A 23,757-nucleotide genomic window follows, 5' to 3' on the forward strand; every position below is an offset into this window, starting at 1 on the left:
TCTTCTTTTAAAAGAACTCTATGGGAGATGTCCTTCCAGTAATGTAGAGCTATCTGGATAATGGGTTTGCATATAAGTGATTCCAACACCAGTGCAAGCAATCATTTCATAGGCTTTCATGATTTGGCCACCACTGTGTCATTATGTCTTTTAGGCAGGAATCACAGTGCCAGTTATATGATGGGATAAAACATGTGATAAATAAATTGCCAATGTGCTTTTCAGTCCAATAAGCCTTACCTTTGTAAAAAGTATAGTTCCCCTAACGGTTTTATTTCCAACAGACAAGACATTTATGTACACATGGTCGTGCTGGGGTTCTAACAAAAACGAAATGAGTAAATGAAGGACTCAATCAAATAAAACCAAATTCATGTCTGGGTGCTCTTAACATTAGATAATTACAATTTATTTTATAAGAAAAAATTCACACAAAAAATACACATTCTGGATACTTATTAGCAATATAGCTAATACTTCTGTACATTACGGCAGCTCCTTTAGAAAAGCCAATCATTACACAGTGTGAGTATGTACTGGACCTGTTTTGGGATGTGTCCTGATTAGTGTAGTGACAAGTGTCAGGCCTCTGTGGAGGTGAATTGATAGCAGTAGTCATAGTTCTGTGGGCGTGGGGGAATGGGTGGCGGGTGCTCAGGTATTGGAATATTCTCCAGGTCTAATAGCCTCAGCTTGAGCTCTGTACTTAGAAGGACATCCAAGTCATTCCTTGTATACTCGCTGGTCATTTCCCGACCCAGCAAGGCATTCAGTCCATCCATCCAGAGACAGAACTAAAAATAAACATTGTTCAAGCTTATTCAAAATATAACATTTGTAACGTGGATTTTCTCTTACGTGTCAATCAGCTTTGTTTCTTACCTCACTATGTGTAGCTGCGATGAAGTTTAAACAGCTGTCTACATCATAACAGATGGAAAATGCCCTTTCCACAATTTCCTGAAAATGGGATAATAAGAAAAGTTAAAAGGATTCTGTTGCAGCAAAACATGTCTTTTTACAAAATGCATCAGCCCTCCAAACGAATCCTGCATTGAAACAGATTGATTTATATTTTATTTTAAAATCTGACATGGGGCTAAACATATTCTTAGACTCCCATGTTCCCTCAGCCATGTGACTTGTATTCTGATAAACTTCAGTCACTCTTTACTACTGTGCTGCAAGTTGAAGTGATGTCAGGTAGAAAGATACAACTCCCCCGCCCCACCTAGTGGTATATATGAGAATAGCACTCAATATTAAAACATTTAAGTCTGGCTTGGGACTCATCCAGTTACACTGAGTAACAGAAACAATAGCTTATCTGAAAGCAGTTCCATTGTGATGTGCTGGCTCTTTTTGAAAGTACAGAATCAGGCACAACGCATTGAAATCGCTACCTACACACCAATATTACAGAAAAAAATGCATATATTGGTTCAAAAATAAAAACATCAGAAAATCATGACAGAATCCCTTTAAGCTGGAAGAATAGTGCACAATCTTTGGTACTGGGGTACAGTAATGTGCACAAGGTCCGACTTTTTATACCAGAGAATGCTGGAATGCTTGGTTAAAATGGGAATGCTTTCCTAAATGGGAGTGTTATATCTAAAAATACCAATTTCCTGTGCTTTTGCTATTAGCCATAATAAAAATAGCTATTTTGCCTCTACTACTGCAGATATCTGAGGGGTTATTAAGCTGAAACTCTTATAACCTATGTAATTACTTGCTAGCTACTATGCCCAGAGTACCATTATCTTGTACATTATAGATTGTCTGAGCTATATGGTTTAGAGTACCACTCCAGAGAGCCACTATTTTATGTATTATATAATATTTATTATATACTTCACCTACCTGCGCATTTTCACTAACCTAAATATGATCCAATCAAACCCAATGCCGTTAAACACGCACACTCCTGGTGACTATTACTTGCAACATCTGATTTTCTTTATTGATTTTGTTGTTAGTAGGGCGATTTCTAAAGACAACTTGAAACATCCACAATTCCTACCTTATTTTGTTTTCCTTTTTCCCTCATGTGTGGGCAATCTCTTCCCGTTAGCACATCTTTAATATCAGACACTGAAACTAAGGAAAGGACATACAGAGTAACAGGCACTGCACAAAAAGACAAAGTTGTCTGTGCTGTTTGCAACAATCCCACAGAACAGTGAAACAATGCTTAGACAATGGGAAGCAAGTACCTTCAGTTGTTTGGCCATTGGAAGGCAGTTTAACGGCATATTTACAATTTATTCTTATTTTTATTGAATATACACAATACAAAAGAAAATGTAAATTAATGAATGAATGGTTTTATTTTCATGTGCTGTCTGTCCTCTTTGCTCATTTCATGCTAGTGCTTTGAGGCAAGCTGGCAGTGTAGCTGTTCAATGGAAAAAATTTGCTTTTGAAAAGTGAAGCTAGAAAAGGGGCTGTATAGAAAAATATTTAGCGTGTGTGGCCCTTTAGCAACTAATAGCTGTTATACACAACTCTTTGTAAATGAAGTTGGACAGCACAACTTTAGGACATCATCTCCTCAAATACATGCTCTGTACATGCACACTCATGTAACAGTTTGACATGTCCCCTTTACATAGCTCACAGTCAGTCAGTCCTGAGCAGTCAGCTCTTAGCAGTACACTCTACTATTTAACTTTTCAACCCTCCACAATCCTCATAGTTGTTTTTTTTTTCCTTTACCCTACCTTTGGAACTAACGTTTCCCCAAGGATTGCTGATATGGAACAGAGGAGGGCTGGCAACCAAGGAGGTAGGACTGAGCACTGAAGTAGCAGAAGGAATTTTGAGAATGAGGAGGAGGGAGGGAAAGAACAGAAAGTGATGTGTAAAGGGTACATAGAGAATTATTGCCTTGACTAAGGATTGATAGAGCGATTGGATGTATTTTAGGGGAGGATACAAAAACATGTACACCTTTAAGCAAACAGTAATCATCTCTCAATAATTTCCTTTGCTTCTGCCTTGACACCATACCTTGTTTCCTATAAACTTCACAACCTACTTCCCCATTTAGGTTCACTCCCTAAATAACTTACACTCAGCTTCTACCTGGTTCTTTACCGTTGCAACTTACTTCCAACCTGAGCTTTGCTTCTTACACCACACCAAAACTCCCTGCCCAGCATTGTCTCAGCCACCAAGTAACATGCAGGTACCTTGCTTTTTACTCTCACAACTACCTGCCCACCTAAGCCTTATTCCTTACACCACCCAAAACTCCCTGTCTAGTGTTGCCTTGCACTTTAAATAACATGTTCAACCTCTACCTTGCTGTTTAGTCTCAACTATTCTCTACCCATCTCAGCCTTTCTTCTCATAACCCCAAATTTCCATGCCTAATTTTGATTTAAGAATAATATGAAACCATCTTTGCCTTGCTGCTTAAATTCTCAAATTTGCTCTGCTAAATTTTGTCTCCGAGGGTAAGGAGCAAGCCTTGCTACTGGACTGTATTTTTGTTGTGTGGAAATTTAATAACAAATTTACCTTGCACCCAAGCCTACCTGCCCAATATTGACTCACCCCCCTTATACCTTGCAGCCCAATTCTGGCATGGTCTTTTTGCATTACCACCCAAGTAACTCGCAGCCAACCAATGCCTTGAATATAATCACAGCAGAATGTCATTCTGGACTCACTTTTTTCCTGGAGCATTTCCACTGGAGGATTATCAATGTTATCTTCCAGGTCTCCATAATGTAGAACTTTGTGATTGGGGGAGAGGCGACAAAACCATAGTTTGTCTGCAAGAGAAATAATGATTTAGAGAAGATCAGCATTTTTCTAGGGGATGGAAGCTAGGTATTTCACTTTTAATTAACATAAATTACATATGGACTTATTCTAAGCATTTAAGTTTTTTTTTTATATATAAATTTTTTTTAATGCATAGAAATTTCTACTTTACCTTGTCTCCTGCGGTTGCTGATCTTTCGAAACTTGGTACCCTCACACAAGTAATGAAGTCTGTGCTGTTTTATCAGACTTAAAAGGTCTGTTTTTAAAGCCTTTCTCAATTCCCTAAAAAGAAAAAAGTACAGTATATTATTTTTCCCTCAGTTTTCATACTCATTTCTCAAGTGTGTCCTGTATTCAAGTTTGCTATATCCTCTATCAATCTCATTTTTGCCAGTTCCCATTAATTAAAGAGTCTTTCTGATAATGGCATTTGTCTGTAACTTACATCACTGGTGGGGAAAGGACTTCATCTTGGTTCACCCTTTCTGCTTGACGTAGTTTCAAAATTTCACTGTAATTTAGGGAGAAGATTCTTCCACGAAAGGAATCCAGAGAAGAGGGAGGATTAGCAAAGGTCCTAGATATCTGCTCTTTAACTACGTTCATCACCTGTGAGGGGAAAGCATTGGTTTACTTGGTTTGATCAATATTATTTTCAATTATCTCCTCAATAAAGCAAACCAGTTAATGACCTTTGGTTTGCATTTATACAGTGCTGTGTTTAGGCAAAGGCACAATATTTCTAAAGATCTATACACAGGCTAATAAAAGCTGCTTATACAGCCCCTCCATACCAAGTCGTCAATGTATTGCCCTGTGAATGGGGCCCAGTCTGATTGGTATCTAGCCCAACGGGTCTCCATAGAGCCGCAGTATGATCTAATTGTTGGCCCAATTTGGCCTAACACATGGGTGGCTAATTTAGGTAGAGATCCTCTTTAAAAATTACCCCACCAAACAAGGTTTGTAAGCAGGGACACAAGTGTTCAATGACTAAAAGGCCGGTAAACTTGACACCTCCTGAATGGTAATATGTGAGTGGAAGTAAGCATATTAAGCATATTACCAACCAAGGGCAATGGCATAAATGGTCACTAGCATGCTCCTATTAGAACTTCAGCAGGGTTCTTGACAGGGACATTCTACAGATCATTTCAGCTGAATTTTTTAATGCTTGGTGAGAAAGGCTAAGCATATGTATGAAACAGCAACTATAAAGAAAAAACACAGGCCTCTGCTTTTTAAGCATATTAATAACAATGGGAAAAGTTCGACACAGGTTCTTTTAAATTAATCACTATTATTATCCAGGATAACAGTTCTAATCTAATTGGTTTGTCACTGATCACCTTTATATTGCCTTTATATAGCTCTTTGTAGACAGCATACATTAGGCACAGGCACCATGCAAGATCATTTACTAGTCAGTTTATGTACTAAGGCGCCATACATTTATTGCTTTTGTCCAGCTCTTTGTCCTTGTTACTGTGCTCAGTGCCTTTAATTATCTGTGCGTGATGCAGCAGACAGGTAAAATGAAAATGTTTTGGACAAGGTGCTTAAATGTAATTTTTCGCTTTGCAACTTGCCCCCCCTCCATTTGTAAATGAGCCTTATAATCTCATCTTGGTGCCTAAAGGGCAAGAGAATTAAATTACTTTTCCAAAGGAGATGGCACTGGAATCAAACCCAGGGCTCTTTTAATCCCAGTAATTTATTCACAGTGCTGCCCCCCTCCTCTAACAGTACATGTCTCCAGTCAGTTCTGTACTGATGCAGGCAAGTTTGCATGAAGACGGATTAAAATTAACCTTGTCAAAATCTTCCTGGGTTGCCCTCATCTCCTTCCATGTTTTGTTAAGCAGCTGTATACAAACACAGAAGAGCTCCTGCAGAAAGTGATCTTGTGCATAAAACAAGGTGAGGAAATTCTGCCCAGTCTCTGATGCTAAAAAAACAAAACATGTGGAAATAGTATTTACAACCAGTAGTGTAAAACAGAAAGCAACATTTATACAAAGAACCAAAAGAACTACTGGCTGTTTGTATACAGGAGAAAGCAAAATAGTATTTAGCCAGGAACCTGCTATGGAAAGGTATTGGAAATTAAAAAAGCCATATGTTGGAAAACCCTATTATGATATGATAATAGAGATAATCTCAAACTAAGATCATTTAAATTAGGCATTGCAGGACAAACATAATGGAAATAAATGCAGACAGTGACAAACTAAAAGAAAGGAAGATATGTGCAAACCTTATCCGTGCTCTAAAAGTGTCAAAGTGAATTTACTATTGTTAGAAGACCAGTGAGAGAGAGAAAAAAAAAAAAAAAGGTGAAAGGCCCCACCACTTAACTTCTCAATAGTGAAAAAGAATTATGTGTCTCTGAGCTGCCTTCCTCTATCTAATCCATGGAGTGCTTCCAATATTAACCCCTAAGAGTTGGCGCTCACAAATCACTACTTGTGGTAAAATCAATCAATTTATTTCCACAATCATTAAATAGTAAAAAAACACAATAACATATAATTCATACAGTATGAATACAAGTAAAAATAAAACCAAAGTGCATGTTTTCAACGTCAGTCAGTACTATTATCAATAGATAATCTAACAGAGAGTGGATTATTAGGGTAAAAGAAATGTTGTGGCTGGTAAATCACTTAATCAATTAGAATCATGTTCCTAATTTCATATATAAACAAAGGAAGGGTAGAAGAGACAGGAAGTCATGGACACAAACCCACCAGGCTCTCCAACTCGTAGGATGTCACATAACATCAAGCTTAGATGAATGCTGCTTCGTGCAAACGGACAGGCATGCTGATCTTCCCGGCTGCTGTTTTCAAGCACAAACTTAGGAGAAATCACATATGAACAATGATGTATAAATGTTTAAATGTATTTTAAACATTTTGTTTTGCTTGTTTAGAGACCTAAGGGGTTATTTATTGGTGGTGGTGGAAGGGTGCAAAGTGCTAAAACAAGCTCCATGTTTTGCCCTTTGTTCCTTGCCCCACAGTTAGTGCTAAATGCTTGTGGCCTCATGAATGCAGTGCCTGCATTTGGCAGTGCTGTATTCATGAATGGGGGTGTGGAGGAAAACTTAGGCCTCTTTCCCTTTCCCTGAAATACACTATTTGCTGCTCTTGGTGCTCTAGCACTTGTTTGATGTCACTGTAAATGAATCCCTTTTCCCAATTTAAAACTATGTTTTAGTATTATGTAGAGAGTGCTATTCTAATAAAAGCTTGCAATTGGTCTTTATTTTTTATTATATGAGGTTTTTGAATTATTTAGCTTTTTGTTAACAGCTCCCCAGTTTGGAATTTTGGTAGATATCTGATTGCTAGGGTCCAAATGATGCTAGCAAGCAGACAGTGGCTTACATGAGAGAATGGAATATGAAAGGGCCTGAATTGAAATATGAGTAATAAAAAGTAAAAACAAAGTTGTTGCTTTACACGGCTGCTGGGGTCAGTGACGCTCATTTGAAAGATGGAAAGAGTCAGAGGAGGAAGGCAAATAATTCCACTAGAAACTAGAAAAAGTGAAGAAAAGTTGAAAAGTTGCTAAGGGCCATTGTATAATACACTAAAAGTTAACTTAAAGGTGAACTATCCTGTTAAATACCATTCACATGAAACCTATTAAGCATGGTTTTGTTATATATTATGTGCCTTTGATCCTTCTATGATTGAAAGACAAATTATTTAGCTGCCTCAACTTTGCATTGCTGTTGCTGACTCCTCTGGGTCTGGGAGACACAGGGTTTGAACACCTAAATTTAATGGTAATGGCGCACATTGAGTCACCTGTAATAAATCTGCACTGTTGTGGGCAACAAATCTCCTGCATTCTTTCCCACAGCAATATACATGTTGCTTTATTTTTCCAATGTAGCCCCCAGTTGCTTCAGGAAGAAACTTCAGGCTACTCGGGAAAAACAGAGCGAGTTGTTTGTCCGACATGCTATCCTACCTAGACTGCCAAATGCCCGAACAATAACAAACTTGCTCGGCTTTGCAACCAAAGCTTCTAACACCATACATGCCGATTCACATGGAAATTAAACAAAAATACTCATACTGTAATCTATGCTTTACATATTGTCTTTACACAAACAATCAAATGACTTGAAGAAAGTTGGTTTGTTGATGAGAAACCCTTTGTACTTTAGTACAGAACATAGGGAAAATGTTAATCAGGTTCCTCCCCAAAAGTTGCAGGACACTTTCAGAAACAACATTGACAATTTCTCTTGCCCTAGCTTTACATTTACAAACAATTTTCAGACAAAACTCATCTATCTGTTAACAAGGGCCCTACACATTTGGTTACAGGAGAGAAGCTGTATAGTGTTAATGTAAGGGGAGGGCCCTAAGTTATGCAGCTGCAGATATGACTCTAAGGATAGACGTGGTCTAAGCTAGTCCTTTTTCATGCTTAGCAGGATATGAAATATTGGATGGTTGCTGAGAAAGCCCTTAGTACAGATCCATATACGTCTTCACACACTGCGAAGTAGCTCAGTCTTACCTCTTTACATTTGCAGGGCTTGGCAGCTTCACCCTTCATAAATGTACAAATAGCACAGACCCGCTAGGATCCATTTTATGCGGTCCTCTCCAGAGACTTAGTACTGATTTCACTTACCCTGCTGTAAGCATTGGGACATCTAGTAGAAAAGTACACCATGTTATCCAGTGCCAGGAGTCCGGGAGGTGAAAAACACAAATCTTGCCAAGGACTTCCACTATTCTGTTTGAGGCAGAAAAACAAAGACTAAAGAACTATACTAAAATATAATGATTTGTGTAAAATAAATGTAAATCTATCTGTAATTTCTATAAATTCATCAAATAAGGAACATATAGTGATAGGGTACCTGAACTTAAAACATATTATAGTATGATATAGTGTTAACTGGGCACAGAGCAAGTTTGCTACAGGTATGGCACCTCCCACCCATATAAATATGTATGACTACATAGAACACATAAACTCACAAGGAAGCCTAGCTTGCGGAATTCTTTAGCACAAAGTGAGCGCCGCCTCTCTGAGCTCATGTGGCCGCCATCTTCACCCTCCTGGGGAAATGCCGCAATTCGCAAACTTTGAAGTTGTTGCCGCTGGTCCTGTGTGGATAAGAGGCATGAAAGTGTGTACTGTAGTTTATGAATATTAATATATGCACCTAAATGGCGCAGTTCGATTTTGCCATAAAGTGCAGATGGCAGTGCCAGTGGGAAACAAAACATTCAGTACATGGCACCCTGCGCCTGCCAGCACTTCCCAACTTGCGTAAATGTAGGGGAGAGCAGGTCTTTGAGCTTTATAATGGGAGTGCAGTGAACTCAGTCTTTAGGCACTTACTGACAGGGGAGAGTGTCCCTATATTTGCACTTTGCGTCCTGTCCCCGCACAATAACTTTGGCAGTGTAAATTACAACAGAGCTTTAATACACAGTAAATACATATAGTTTTGAATATCCTTTTATCACAGCATTATTTCATTTTCTTTAATTATATATAACATATACATTTATTTAATGAATAGAGTACTCCCGTGTTAACTTTGGGGCATTTAGGAGAGCTCTAACTACCATTAGTAGTCTACTGTAGCCCATTAAGCATATTGGTCAAAGAAATTAAATTTAAAATGTGGCTAAGCATACACACATCCATTTTGGAAAGCCAGTTTTTGAAACTTTTTAGAAGGTTATGTGACATGGCTTGAGAATAACTCCAAGACATCTAAAATTATATTGGTCTGGACACCTATTGTAAGGAAATTTAGCTCTGTATCACTCACAGCATCATTAGCATCCATGCAGTTTCTCATGCGTGGTTCCAACAGGCCCAGACTCAAGCATTGCAGCACATACAGGTAATGGCTCATTTCATCCCCCAGGATCGACCATTCATTTATTATATGCTGTAAATCCAGAGGTCAGATATTAATAGTCAGTATAAATGCACTCACTACTGTCTCATGTTAGTGATTCTCTTACCTTGTGAATAAACTGGCGCATGTTCTTCTTCCATAGATATTCTAGCATTTCCTGAAAGCAGAATAACATTTGTAGAATATCATCAGATTTTTAATTTACAGTTCCTAGAAGCTAATAAGGGGAGGAGCAAAACTGCCTTTGAAAGCTAAGCCTCAATTTGCTGATGACACACAGGGTGGTTTTAAGCACCACAGCAGCTTTCAGGTCACTTTATATACAGTGTATTTCCCAACTACCTATAACAGCAATTGCCTGAAGTGAGGTTTTAGCGCTTGTGAGGCAAGTGTCACTTGGTCACTTAGCAATGTATGCCTTTTGTAGGAACTCAGCAGTCCAAAAATGTTTATGATCATGCATAAAAAGATTATACTCGCAGACCATGAAAACATAAGGTCTCCATTAATAATCAAGTTCACAGTGCAAACAACTGTCAAAGTTCACTATGTTTATTACCCATAATACAACATTCTTTACTTAAAATTCCAGTATAATTGTGTCCTCTACAATCAAGGGTAAAATTTTGCAATAGATACCGGAAGTGTAAATGTCTATTGCAGTTAGTAAATTGCACACAAATAGGCATAGCTTGCGCCTGTGATGTTTCAGCCTCAATTATCTTCACTTGCTCTCTTACCTCTCTCTCCTTGTCTCCCACTTTCTGCATTAAAGCAATGAAAAGAGCCATGACCTTTGTCTGCATCTCTTTATTGGTCCTATTGAAAAGAAAGAATTGTATTCTTAGAACATTCATTCATGTTATGCTGTTCGGTTCATATAACTCACTACAATCTGCAAATGTATGTCTTATCAGTTTTATTAATTACAAATGAATTCCCTGCCAAGATTTTACACCCATATGTTACTACTTTCCTATAAGCATACAAAAAAACATGAAATACTAGATTATTGCTAGAGCCCAAATCATTCTGCTGTAAACCTAAAATATCAGTATGCATCACATTCTGAAATGACCCATGAAGTATGGAACCCAAGAAAAGTAATTTAGTGATTCTACATATAAAATTTATTGAGCCATAGGTGTATTCTAGTTATTATAGGTCTTTCTAACTCCACAATCTAAATCCAGGATCTATGAGGATTTTCATCTAAGTATTTTCCACCTTGCACAATGAATTTTGTAAGTAAGTGGCAGATAACCTAGCCAGAATTCATATACAAAACCAAAGGTAACCTCCAAAACCTGGTGTGATGGGCTGATTTCATGGTTTCCAGTTTACTGGCCCATTGGCTAATAAGCTGGTAATATGGTTTTGGTGACACATCTTAATGGCCAAATTGCACTAGTCACTTATGTTCAGACTGCTATGTCACAGTATGGCCCAGAACATGTGCTGGACTTTGCGATGCAGTTGCAACTGCACCAGCTGGCTGGCTAGATTTTTAGTTAGTTGCTCTGATAAATAGACTGCTTCTCACGCAAACTGTTGGTTAATTACAACAAAACCCATGGGAAGAAAAATAGGGCTGTGGAAAGGCAGATCTTAACAGTTTATGTATTCCTATCTACCAGAAAAGTTAGTGAGAGAAACAACATTCAACTTACACCTGAAGAAGGACAAGCAGCCTGTCTAGGGTAACTTCCCGCCTTACTAACTCTCCAAGGTTGGTGTCACTCTGCACTACACTCTCCAGAATAGCCAATGAAAGTTGTGTGATCTCTGAATCCATTAGATTCATGTTGACAAATGTTGCAACCTAAAAAGAAGAGATATTTTTTTATACATCTACACAGTTATTCTTATTGATGTGTGGCTTGTTATTATTTATATTGCAAACACTTATTGCTATTGTATTTGGAACTGTACAATTAATAATAATAAATACAAATGTAACCATGATATTACTTCATTGATACTGGTATGGGATCCCTTATCCAGAAACCCGTTATCCAGAAAGTTCCGAATTGTGGAAAGGCCATCTCTCATTGACTCCATTATAAGCAAATAATTTAAAAATGATTTCCTTTTTCTCTGTAATAATAAAACAATACCTTGTACAGGTATAGGACCTGTTATACAGAATGCTCGGGACCAAGGGTATTCCGGATAAGGGGTCTTTCTGTAATTTGGATCTTCATACCTTAAGTCTACATTCTGGATAACAGGTCCCATACCTGTACTAACGAAAAACTGCGCTCAACACATTTTCATGCAGACATTTCCCTTACCTTGTGTATAAATGTTGTACTGAAGGTTTCCCAAGAGACAAAGCCATGCTCCATCAGCTCTGAGATTGCTCTAAGCGTGTGAGCCATTATCTTTCCCAGCCTAAGAAAAATAAAGAGCTGTAAGAGTTCTTCCTGCAAAAGAGTTTCTGAGCAGAACATCTTAGACTTTGGACATTCAGCCTGGAATAGTCCAGCTAAAATTAGGATTGCTAGTAGGAGGCATAGTTTGCAGATCCCTGTCTTAGAAAGCCCAACATCCTCCACATGATAAATAATTATACAAATTTTTTCCCTTAAAAAACTGATTTAAGATTTTAAAGGAACCTTACTCCTGTATTTTACAGAACGGTTGAAGGATTTGTCAAAGGCTTAGCTCCTCTCAACCTACTACCTGCCTACTGATTCATAATATTACAACCAAAACATCTGTATTGAAAATATGAGGCTCTGGTAATTGCCCCACCCATTATCCAAGCTGTTATTTATAGTTATAATTCACACTAATTTATAATATTGTAAACAAAGCTCGCCAGGGCCAAAATCCCTGGTAAAATTAATATCTGTGAAAATGAACATTGAAAAGAACATAGTAGGTAGTCCTTACACCTTAATTTTATGTTTTATTAAAAGGTGTATATTACAGAGATTACTTACCTGTCAAACTGATTAGCCATTTATAAAATGTCTGTTAAAATGACTACACCATCAAATACATTTTTTCATACTGCTTAATGATAAAAATCTCTTTATTTACTAGTTGCTAGCCTGCGGTATGGCTATAAAGGGATCCTGGCATTGTGGTCAAGCAGCAGCCAAAAAGATATAAGTCATAGTATATGTCTCCTTCTGCCTACTTGACAGGATTTGATGTTCAGTCAGTTTTTGCAAATTACTTGCCATAACAGTACAATAAGATGCTATAGGATGGTACCATTTAGTAAACCTTACTCTTTTTCTTCTTCTATAATCTTGGATAAAATGGTGAGACCGTCACGGCTGATGAATTCCTGAGCAAATGTAACATCTCGTGAAAGATCAGCAAGCTTCTTCAGAGATTCAGACTTCACATCTTGGTTTTGGCTTTGTGCTCCATTACAAAGACTGCTGGCCTCCTTGTCCTGCAAGACATAGAGGCATATCATTTACCAAAAAGGATGATAAATGATCAATAACAGATGGAGGATTATTAGCAAAGGGATAAGGTTAACGTCTGTAACATGAAAAGTGTAGCCAGTTCAAAAAACACAAAAGCAATCTAAAACACAGCAAGTAATACATTTACAATGGCTATGAGGATAAATCCCTGGGGGGGGGGGGGAAGGGGGGTACATTTTAGGCAACCCCCAGTGATTGTTATCGCTTACCTGAAACCTCCAGTGGGTGCTCCTGCTTTGTTAGGAGAAAACTGCACCAACCCAGGGTTAATGCAGGCCAGCGATCATATTCCTTCCTTCTCCTTTTGCTCGTGTGCAGTTGAGCTGCGCAGACTGAAGAAGGAAGAGGATCGCACACAGCCCGGCTGGTGCAGTTTTCTCCTAACAGGAGCACTAGCCAGGGGTATAAGATAAGCAATTACAATTGTAATTTTCCTTCTTTTTTAATTACTAGTTAACCCATGGGCAGACTAATTCCTAGATGGGACACTACTGCTTTTTCCCCTTTGCCCTTCACTTGACAAGTGATGCAGGGGAAGCTATCCATAAAGAGACTGTATGGAATGCAGTATGGAATGCTAAGCAGACATGAATCAGCCATACCTCAAATTATGGGAGTAACTGTGGCTTATTTATAAACAATGATAGGCTTTTTTTCAGCCACTTGCAGGTTGAACAATGAGAGTGCATATTTGATTGGTTGCCATGGGTTCTTACCCAGGTAAAAATTTGCCCAGTGTTTATAAATGAGACCCACTGACTTCAGTTATCAGTCATGTAAATATTTAGTTGCAAGCAGTATAAATGAATTACATGCATACTGTAGATACATTACAAGAGTAGAGCAATCTCACCAGCATGTTCATTAAATGAAATTTCATTGCTTTGGGCTTTTTAGCTTACCGGGGATGTTGTTAGTCTCAGGATGCTGCCATTTTTTATTGCCGTTCGGTTCTTAATTAAAAAAAAATGAAAATTAATAATGAAAATTTATTTTACAGTTATCCACACAATAAATGTCTCTATAAATAACTTATCTAAGCTCAATCTATGTATATTTTTGTGAAGTTTGCTGCATTGCATAGAAAAAGTCTAGAGCTATAGTGCTTTATAAACACAATATAATAATAATTTTCATGCTGGTTCAAATATACAAACAATATGCTGCACTATTGCTTTCTCACAGCTATTAAATGACAAGCAAACTCAAAATAAAATTTTGGCCTAATAAAAGAAAACATAATTCTAAGCAGCTTTGCAAAATTCATTCATTACAAATTTGCAGTGGTTTCTGACTTATTCGTATATATAACTGTTATTAAAAGCAGTGTTTGACTGTCCTTTTCTATTCTCTGCCCTAGTGGCTCTGGCACTTTAAACAATGTAACACAGGGCAACAGACTGACAGACCTGTCTTGAAGGAGGAGACTGACCTTTGCAACATTGTTTAAAAAGTAACAACCAGGAGTTCAGCAAATTCTGCTTTAAAATTCACATTGGAAACTTGCTTGGAATTATGTTTTCTTTTATTAGGCAAAAAAATATTTTTGGTTTGACATGTCCTTAAAAACTAAATTGACCCCAATATCCCCAGCCTGAGCAGACTATACTTTAACCAACAATACAGACTATATAGACTATACAGGCTATACTTTAATCATTTATCCCACTTCTTGGAGACAGGTTAGGGTGTAAAACATTTCTATAGGCAAGAATTATGTATAGAATGACACTCCCACCATAAATATTTCTGCACGGTAGAGCACAACACATGTCCCATTTGATAAAAAATAAATGTATCCTTAAAGACGTAATTTATAAGAGTCCTAGGCAATCTGGATGCATATCCATATCACTGTGTCCTTGATCCACAGCACTGACCTGAGACTGCAAACTCTTTGTTTTTATTCAGGTTCTGTCTCCTGGTGCCCCTGTGACTTAAAATCATTATACAAATTCAAGCTTGCACTTTATCTCACGCTTTGGCTCCTTATTCTGAAATTATGCTTAGTGAGAAAACCTCAGCTACCAAGAAGGAGTTCCTGTCCTCATTTAAATATATGTAAATTCCATTTTTGAAATCTAAAAATCTTGTCTCTAGCTGTTTTTTATGTAAAAATAGATTGCATCACGAAGTAGGCCAAAGCGTCTATGTGAGGAACCTTCAGCCTTCTTCGGAGGGCAACTCATATGTTACCCCACCAATGGTTCACATTACTGCCAGAGGGAAGGCAAATAAGGATGTTTTGTCTGCTGTAAATCCCCACTACTGCAGACAGCATATGTCCGGTGTGCCACTGCTCTTAGGAACTTCTACCAATAATAAAAAACAAACAAAGGTATCACTGCACTCTACCCCTGAACAAATGAGCACCCCTGTGCAATAGCACACTATACTGTTTCAACTCACCGACTCAGTAATGTATTCTTGGTGCCCATCCACATACTGCAGTGCATAGTGTTCTGAGTTATTAATATTCCACCTGGAGAATGGCAAGAAGAACAAGAGGTTAATGTTGCCAGTCCATTTTCTGATTTGTGTGGGGATTAAGATACGTTTAAGTAATTTTTTTTCCATCTATTTGTGTGTTGTTTCATTGCAAACAAAGTATATACATATGTAAATACAACAGCTTTGTTATTTTAATCAAATATCTGGCAGAACTAGTGCATTATTTAAAAAAAGTGCAAAGGTGCCCTTTTTGGCCACAATAGTATTTGTCTCAGTAACTAAATAGGCCAATGATATAGAATGTATTAATGGGTTTATTGTTTAATTGATCTGAGAGAATAACTAATAACAAGGCACAGTAAAATGTAGGAAATGATTACAATATATGCTTGAAAAAATAAAAACATTAAAAAGGAACGTTAGAGAGAATACTCTGAGGCAGAACAAAATGGAATGTGTTTGAAGTATGTCAAATAAGTACTGTTGCTTGTAGCAACAGGAAGTAATATGTGCCAGAATGTGCCAAATATTGACGTAACATTGTCACATACACCTACAAATAATGCAACCTGATTTGTTAAAAAACAGAAATCTAGTTAGCTCATATTCAAATTGATGAAATGATTAGCAAGGAGAGTAAAACAAATGCAAATACATAGTAAGAGATTATTTGGACAGTCCAGAGGCAAATTCAGAAACTGACCAAATGTATCTTATACAGCACTTTGGGAAAAATAAATTGGTCAATTTACAAAAGGCCTGCTCTCTATGAAGCAGTTGAACAATTTTCTTCCTTTAGGGAACATTATACCATAAAGGCAGGTACAGTGAAAAAGTATTAAGAATTTGCCACCTACCATTGATTTAAAATAGAAATAAGTTTGACACCACAGTAATGCTAGCCTTTTGGACATAACCCTAATTGAATTTATCAAAAAAACGATAAGAAAAAAATCAGTTTTATTTTCCTGTACTACCACTAAGATGACTGAGTTTTGACTGGCACTTACGCATCACATACATCCTTTAGCACAGCTGACAAAGGTTTGCTCTGAAATAGAGAAAATATTTTTAATTATAAAGATTTTTTGCAGCTTTACAAATAGAGCAGAGTTTAGTTCATGCAAGTATTTATTGTGCAGAGTAAGGGCTAAATGCCGCGGGAGATTTTAATCAGATTTTGTGGTCAGATTTTATTTGATCTTGTCATGCAACACCATGAAACAGCACGCAATACCACACAACAGCATGCAACAGCACAAGATTTTGTAGGATCCTACAAAATCTGAGCCCCACAGCTGTAATGTAAAGTCGCAATAGATAAAATCACATAGTGTGTTTTGTTCCTGCATCTACATTCGTCAATGTATTTCAATGAGAAAGAAAAGACATCACTAGATTTTGTCTTGTCAAATAAACACAGAGTGCAGCGTTCCCTTCTGACAGGCGTGCCATGTCAGATGGCAATCATTTCATGTAGTTTATACATCAGATTTTTGTATCAGTCGTTGTATCATACATCCGACTTGTAGGATGCCTTCTGCCGATCCTACACCATCCTACAAAATATCCAGTGGCGTTTAGTCCTAATACATAGGAAATAAGTATGTGTGAAGGTGGAAAATTAGAAAATTCAGTAATAAATTTAAGCCAACAACCTATCACATGGGGAATACCAGACTCAATGTCACAGCTATACATACTGGCAAAAAAACAATGTATCAAAGTATTTCACAGGGTTGATCTAAATAAATATATGTGTCTCTTTCAAAATGCAAGGCTGTTTGTTATATGTGTAAAAACAGAGATCAGCCCATGAGAGAGGAACACTGCATATAGGTAATTTTTATTGCATGCTTTACTTGCCCTGTAATGGGACGATGTCACTCTTTAATTTTACGTAAGAATTGTTTCATTCATTTTAAAGGGGAACAATTTTAACTTTAAACAAATTTAAATTTAATATAAACTTTATCATACTGATATTTCTAAATATAATCAATTACAAGTTCTGTACCATTTATAAAATAATCAAGTTACTCTTCATTATCCCCCTCTTAGCATCTGTCTCTTGTCATTTTCTTGATAGGAGTTGGGAGTCTAATATTGATTGACAGCTAGGTCTAATACACCCTTTGGGGGGTGCTTCTTTTCCCTAGCAGATATATTAGAACTCACTTTTTAAACTCGAAACTAGAAATCCTGTCTGACTACATGCAGGGTTTATGCCCAAGTCAGTTATTTTGTTAGACTTTGTCTGTGCTGGAATCAGTAATTTAAGTTAGCTCTAATGCATTTGCTAGGAAAAGATATATTAGATCAATAAAAATCTGACACCTGATTCTTGCCTGAAGAGAGACAGATGCTGAGAATGGGACAGTGAAGATAAACTTGATTTTTTCTGAAAAGGTACAGAATATTTATAAAATTATAATAAATTCTCAGCATTTGCCTTGCCACAGATTTAGCTAAATTCCTTCCTACACACATAAAAAAAGGCAAATATTTAAATTTTAACTCAACTTAACTGAATACAAATCTTCAATGTAGGACTAAACATTTAAAAAAAGTAGGTAAAAATGCCATACTTTATACACTGTGTACAGAATTTACAGCCTAAAGGTTCAGTATCTTTGTAAAAGTAGCGATCCAGTCCTTCGAAGTTGTGCACAGAAGCTCCCTGTCTTGGATTTTGTTAGTGACACTTACTTGCTCTGTGTGCTCTGAGCAACTATTGAGAAGGTAAGCTGCCGTAATCGTCTGTCGTAAATTATCAAGCAGAAAATGAGGATTGTCTGTCATATAAGCTGAAGCTACAGGGCTAATTATTACATTCTGATGATAACTGTGCTGGTTTCTGAGCTTCCAATTAATAAGAATCTGTATTAATTATTAATCAGCCTTGTATTATGACTTGTAAAACACATAGTAATATTGTGAGCCAGACCCTAAGCTCAGTAACTGAAAGCAGCGCAGAGCATAAGCAGTGAATCAGCAAAAAAGAAGATGGGGAGCTACTGGGGCATCTCCAGAGACACAGATCTTCATTGCTAGAGGGCTGTGATTGCTTTGGGTTGGTACAAAACCCCAAAAGAGCCTAATTTTAACCCTACTTCTTTGATAAGCTTTTCCTTTAATATTATGTGATTTACGGGGCTTAATTTAATTTAAATGGGTGGTTCACCTTCAAATTAACTTTTAGGGGCTGATTTACTAACCCACGAATCCGACCCGAATTGGAAAAGTTCCGACTTGAAAACGAATATTTTGCGACTTTTTCGTATGTTTTGCGATTTTTTCGGATTCTGTACGAATTTTTCGGATCCAATACGATTTTTGCGTAAAGACGCGAGTTTTTCGTATCCATTACGAAAGTTGCGTAAAAAGTTGCGCATTTTGCGTAGCGTTAAAACTTACGCGAAAAGTTGCGCATTTTTCGTAGCGTTAAAACTTAAGTTTTAACGCTACGCAAAATGCGCAACTTTTTACGCAACTTTCGTAATGGATAGGAAAACTCGCGTTTTTACGCAAAAATCGTATTGGATCCGAAAAATTCGTAAAGAATCCGAAAAAATCGCAAAACATACGAAAAAATCGCAAAGTACCGATCATTACGAAAAAAACGCAATCGGACTCCATTCGACCCGTTCGTGGGTAAGTAAATCAGCCCCTTAGTATGATGCTGACAATTATATTCTGACACAATTTGGAATTCATTTTTGGTTTATATTTTTTGTGGTTTTTCGTTTATTTGGCTTTTTGTTCACAGCTCTCCAGTTTGGTATTTCAGCAGCTTTCTGATTGCTCAGGTCTTTTTTACACTAGCAACCAGGCAGTGATTTGAATGAAAGACTGAATAGAAAGATAAATAAAAAAAAAGTAACAATAACAATAGAACTGTAGCCTCACAGAGCAATATTTTTTATGTGACCCCCCCCCATCTGAAAGATAGAAAGAGGCAGAAAAGGAAGGCAAATAATTAAAACACTATAATAAAAAAAAAATAAAGACCAATTGTAAAGTTGCTAGGGACTGGACATTCTATAACATACTAAAAGTCAAATTAAAGGTGAACCACCCCTTTAATTTAATGAGAAAAACTTATCTTGTGGTTTATTATATGGAAACTCTATTGAAGTCTACAAAAATATCTTGCAATGGTTTAAGAGAAATGATATTCTGTTTGAGCTGAATCTAGCATAAAATAAATGGGCTACTGAAGGTGATACATTTTTGTAAATAAATAAATGCAAATAAATAAATTAGGGTCCAGTGTTGTTTCTGTAATAAGTCAAATCGTTTGCAGATGAGTCTATATTTTGCCAAATCCATATACGGATTCTATTTATCCTGTAGATGTACAGTTCATTTGTATTTTGTACATATATTTTAACTTTATCCTGCATACAGCTTACCAAACAGCTTACTCTTCTTACCCCGAAATGATTTGCCCCTTCCTTTGTATATGATTTGGATTGTTTTAAAATTCATGCTTGTGTGAATGAGCCCACTTACATTACCTGATTTAGATCGATAAGCTGTGGATAGGCTCCCATCATCTGTATGGCGATTTTAACTATATTCTTTGGAGGCTCCATGTCCCCTCAGCTTGTATCTGTAAGGAGGAGTAAACAGGTCACCAACAGCTGTAATGGCATTAATATCTTCACTAATATGGAAGATTTAGCATGTAAATCATGGTGTTTAGCCTGTAGTCAACCCCTCAGGTTAGTGCCACACATTGTGGATTTGAGATGAACCTCTAAGCTCTGCTCAGCAGTTTTTGCTGAAAAGTACCCGGGCCAATGCAGTTTTGCAGTGATTCCAACTGGAACAAACAGAATGAAGTCAGCCAAAGCTCCTCTTTGCAGGGCAGTTGCAGCAATTTTTTCAGGGCATATAGTTTGTGTTTAAGGCTGTGTTTTATGGCACAGCTGAAGCACCAACATTGGCACATCTTTGCAAGGCAGTGGCAGAGAATATTCTAGAACACTGCTGTCCAACTGGCGGTCAATGGGTCCCCTATTCTGTGCCCCCCCCATCTATCTGGCTATTGTGACTGCTTACCTTTTTGTAAGCTTTAAATGGTATCAATACTGAGATTAACTGGCCCGTGCATTATTCACACCTCAGATTTAGGCTGCCTATATGTGCCATACTCTGCCTGACCTATGCTGCCTATATGTGCCATACTCTGCCTGTCCCACACTGCCTATGTCTGCCATAATCTGCCTGCCCTATTCCTGCCAGTGTGTACCATATTCTGCCTGCCCTATGCTGCCTGTGTGTGTGTCATACTCTGCCTACCCTATGCTGGCTGTGAATGCCATGCTCTGCCTACCTTTGTGTGCCATACTATGCATGCCCTATGCTGCCTATGTGTGCCATACTCTGTCTGTCCTACACTGCCTATGTCTGCTGTAATCTGCCTGCCCTACCCTGCCAGTGTGTACCATACTCTGCCTTCCTTAGGCAACCTGAGTGTGCCATACTCTGCCTGCCCTATGCAACCTTATGTGCCTGCCATATGGAAGAAGGCACATGGATTTAAAGGACAAGGCAACACAAAATATAATTTTTTGCCTAATAAAAGAAACCAAAATTCTAAGCAGCTTTGCAATATACATTTATTACAAGTTTGTAATGGTTTTTGAGTTATTTGTATATATAATTGCTACGAGAAGCACTGTTTGCCTGTCCTTTTCTATACCCTGCCCTGGTGCCTCAGACTGTTGAAACAATGTAACACAAGCCAGCAGACTGACAGACCTTCCTTGCTGGAGGAGACTGACCTTTGCAAAATTGTTTAAAATGTAACAACCAGGAGCAAATTCTGCTTTCGTTAGCAATTACATTTACAAATAACATTTAAAGCGCTACAAAATTTTAATTATATTATATTGGAAAGTTGCTTAGAATTATGTTTTCTTTCATTATGCAAAACATTTTTGGGGGGGTTGACATGCCCTTTAAGGGTGTGGTTTAATATGACTTGATAAAAATTTTAAACATATTAGTAATAGGTGATATCCCTGCACTGACCACCAACCACTTGTCTTTTTGGTGTGCTACCACTATTAATGTGGATATGGTCTTAAAAATGTTGTGTTAACATGGGTGTGGTTGAAAGTAGGTATGGTTTAAAGGGAAGTAGTGAAAACTGACTTCCATTATCGGCCCTCCACCACAGAGGCCAGAAAAACTCCAGCTCTACTATTGTAGGGTATGTTTTAGGCAAAAGTCTGCAAAAATTAACATTTTGCTAATATGCAATAATGAAAGTCCCCCTGGAAACATGCATGCCCCTGCATATCATAGATGATTATCACCTTTGCATGTTTTTTTACTGGCAAAGCAACCTCTACTTATTACTAATTTCTCAGCTACAAAGTGTGTAACTAAAAGTTATATTTAGGATGCATATTGCAATTTCAAACAGCAATTGACTGACCCCCAAGTGCTTTGGGTCTGGGTCCCCCTGGACCATCACCCACAAAATTTATCTTGACAGTCAATAAACTAGCCACTTTCTCATCCACACATGTTGCCTGCACTGTGGCACTGTTTGACATTTAAGAGCTAATTTATGATTGAAAGGTGCAAAAATGGGCAGAGAATTGAACCAGTCAAAACACCTTTTAGTAAAGCATTATTGCCTGCCTGCGCTCATCTATAGTCATGCTATACAAGAATATGCCGGCTGCACCTTCTTTTCAGAAAAGGGCACAGGACACAGCACACTCGACACAAAGAGGTCCTTTATGTGCACTCTGGCACAAGACTTTATGTCTCCCTTAAGCAAGCATAATCCCTATGAACAATGAACCTAAACGCGCTTCTACGTTAGTATGCTGAATCACCCATCAATGCCACCACAACTTATTTGCCAAACAAATTACAAGTATTTTGCCTGTACTGACACATCTGGCTCAAGCACACAATTTATTTCTTAACTGCAGTTAGGCTTGAATACCAATTAGAACACTGCATTGTGAATAAAAAAAAAACATGACAAATTGTGCTGATACTTTGCACAAAGCACCAGATTAATAAATGATCACTGCACCTTCCCAGCATTATTATCCAAACATTTCCCTTAAATTAACACACCCTTAATCCATTATACATCATCGCACTTGACCCCAAAACATAACTTAAACTTCATCAGGCACATTTTATATAATATATTGAATATTTTCTGTAGAACTTGCCATCCAAACTGTTATCGCCAACGACAATAACAAAACTAAAAAATTGTTTTCTTGTCTGATAAGACTTTTTAGTTCATGAGAACCCAGCCTTGCATCTAAATATTTCAGAATACACAAGTCTACATTGTTACTGTATCTAGAAAAATCTATAAATATTTCAGATGATTGGGGGAGGCTCTGCAAGAACATATTCTTCATGTTTTGTACCAGAAAAAGAAAGTAAAACCCACAGAATATAGCATTTATCTGTCACAGAATATGGCATTTAAACATAGAAAAAAATACACAAGCTCCTAATTGTTGGATTAATAAAGACTCCCCATAGATGGAGAGGACAATGCGGCAGATGTGGAGCAACTGAAAGGAAATATTGATATGTACAGTGAGAGAGCTGGGAGGGGAGGGGTACAATATTATGGGCTGGGGCAGCGAGGCTGCAGGAGGGGGGGTACCAAAGAAACAATAAGTCAAGAGAGGGTGACAGAAGAGAAAGCTGAAAGGCTGAGAGGGAACACGAACACACAAACAAGCGGAGGAGATTAGTAGGCAAATATGAGTGACTGGTAACAAAGATGAACGCCCTGATCGTTGTCTGCCTGTGAAGAACTTGCCTGCTAAAGCATATTACCTGTAACTTATTTCCTGTCAGCCTGTGCAGAAAGGAGAGAGAGAGAAAGGTGGAGGAGAACAGGAGGGAGGGAGAAAGAGAGGTGGAGACAGAGGGAACTATGGGGTAGAGGAGGGGATTGGAATGGGTTAGAACAAGTCTGCATTCCACTGCTGTTTGCTCTGCAGCGCTGTTCCTGGGAGCCGGGGAGATAAGGGCTGGGAAGCAGCCAGTGCTACTAGTTCAACGGCCTTTCCTGCATTATCTCAGCATCAGTCATTTCCCGGGCATGCGGGCTCTCTGGCCGCCACTTCAAACAGTACATTTGTGAGTAAGAGGAGGGGGCGT

At 37.8% G+C, this 23,757-nt stretch overlaps 1 protein-coding gene across 1 annotated transcript; it reads right to left on the reverse strand.

The window, feature by feature from the left end:
- Positions 1-378: 378 nt before the first annotated feature.
- Positions 379-23,686, reverse strand: elmo3 (engulfment and cell motility 3). Its single transcript, XM_002931647.4, has 21 exons — positions 23,431-23,686; positions 20,112-20,206; positions 16,602-16,642; positions 15,550-15,622; positions 14,043-14,093; positions 12,934-13,103; positions 11,986-12,085; positions 11,362-11,513; positions 10,432-10,510; positions 9,798-9,848; positions 9,599-9,721; positions 8,793-8,921; positions 8,440-8,544; positions 6,531-6,639; positions 5,592-5,728; positions 4,226-4,389; positions 3,950-4,062; positions 3,681-3,785; positions 2,027-2,103; positions 883-960; positions 379-794 (listed from the first exon to the last, which is right to left on the reverse strand). Exons 2-21 carry the CDS (start codon positions 20,187-20,189, stop codon positions 582-584), a joined length of 2,148 nt encoding a protein of 715 aa, XP_002931693.1. The 5' UTR covers positions 20,190-20,206; positions 23,431-23,686; the 3' UTR covers positions 379-581.
- Between the last annotated feature and the right edge of the window lie 71 nt (positions 23,687-23,757).

The sequence above is a fragment of the Xenopus tropicalis genome, chromosome 4 (assembly GCF_000004195.4).
Source record: "Xenopus tropicalis strain Nigerian chromosome 4, UCB_Xtro_10.0, whole genome shotgun sequence".
Lineage (NCBI taxonomy): Eukaryota > Metazoa > Chordata > Amphibia > Anura > Pipidae > Xenopus > Xenopus tropicalis.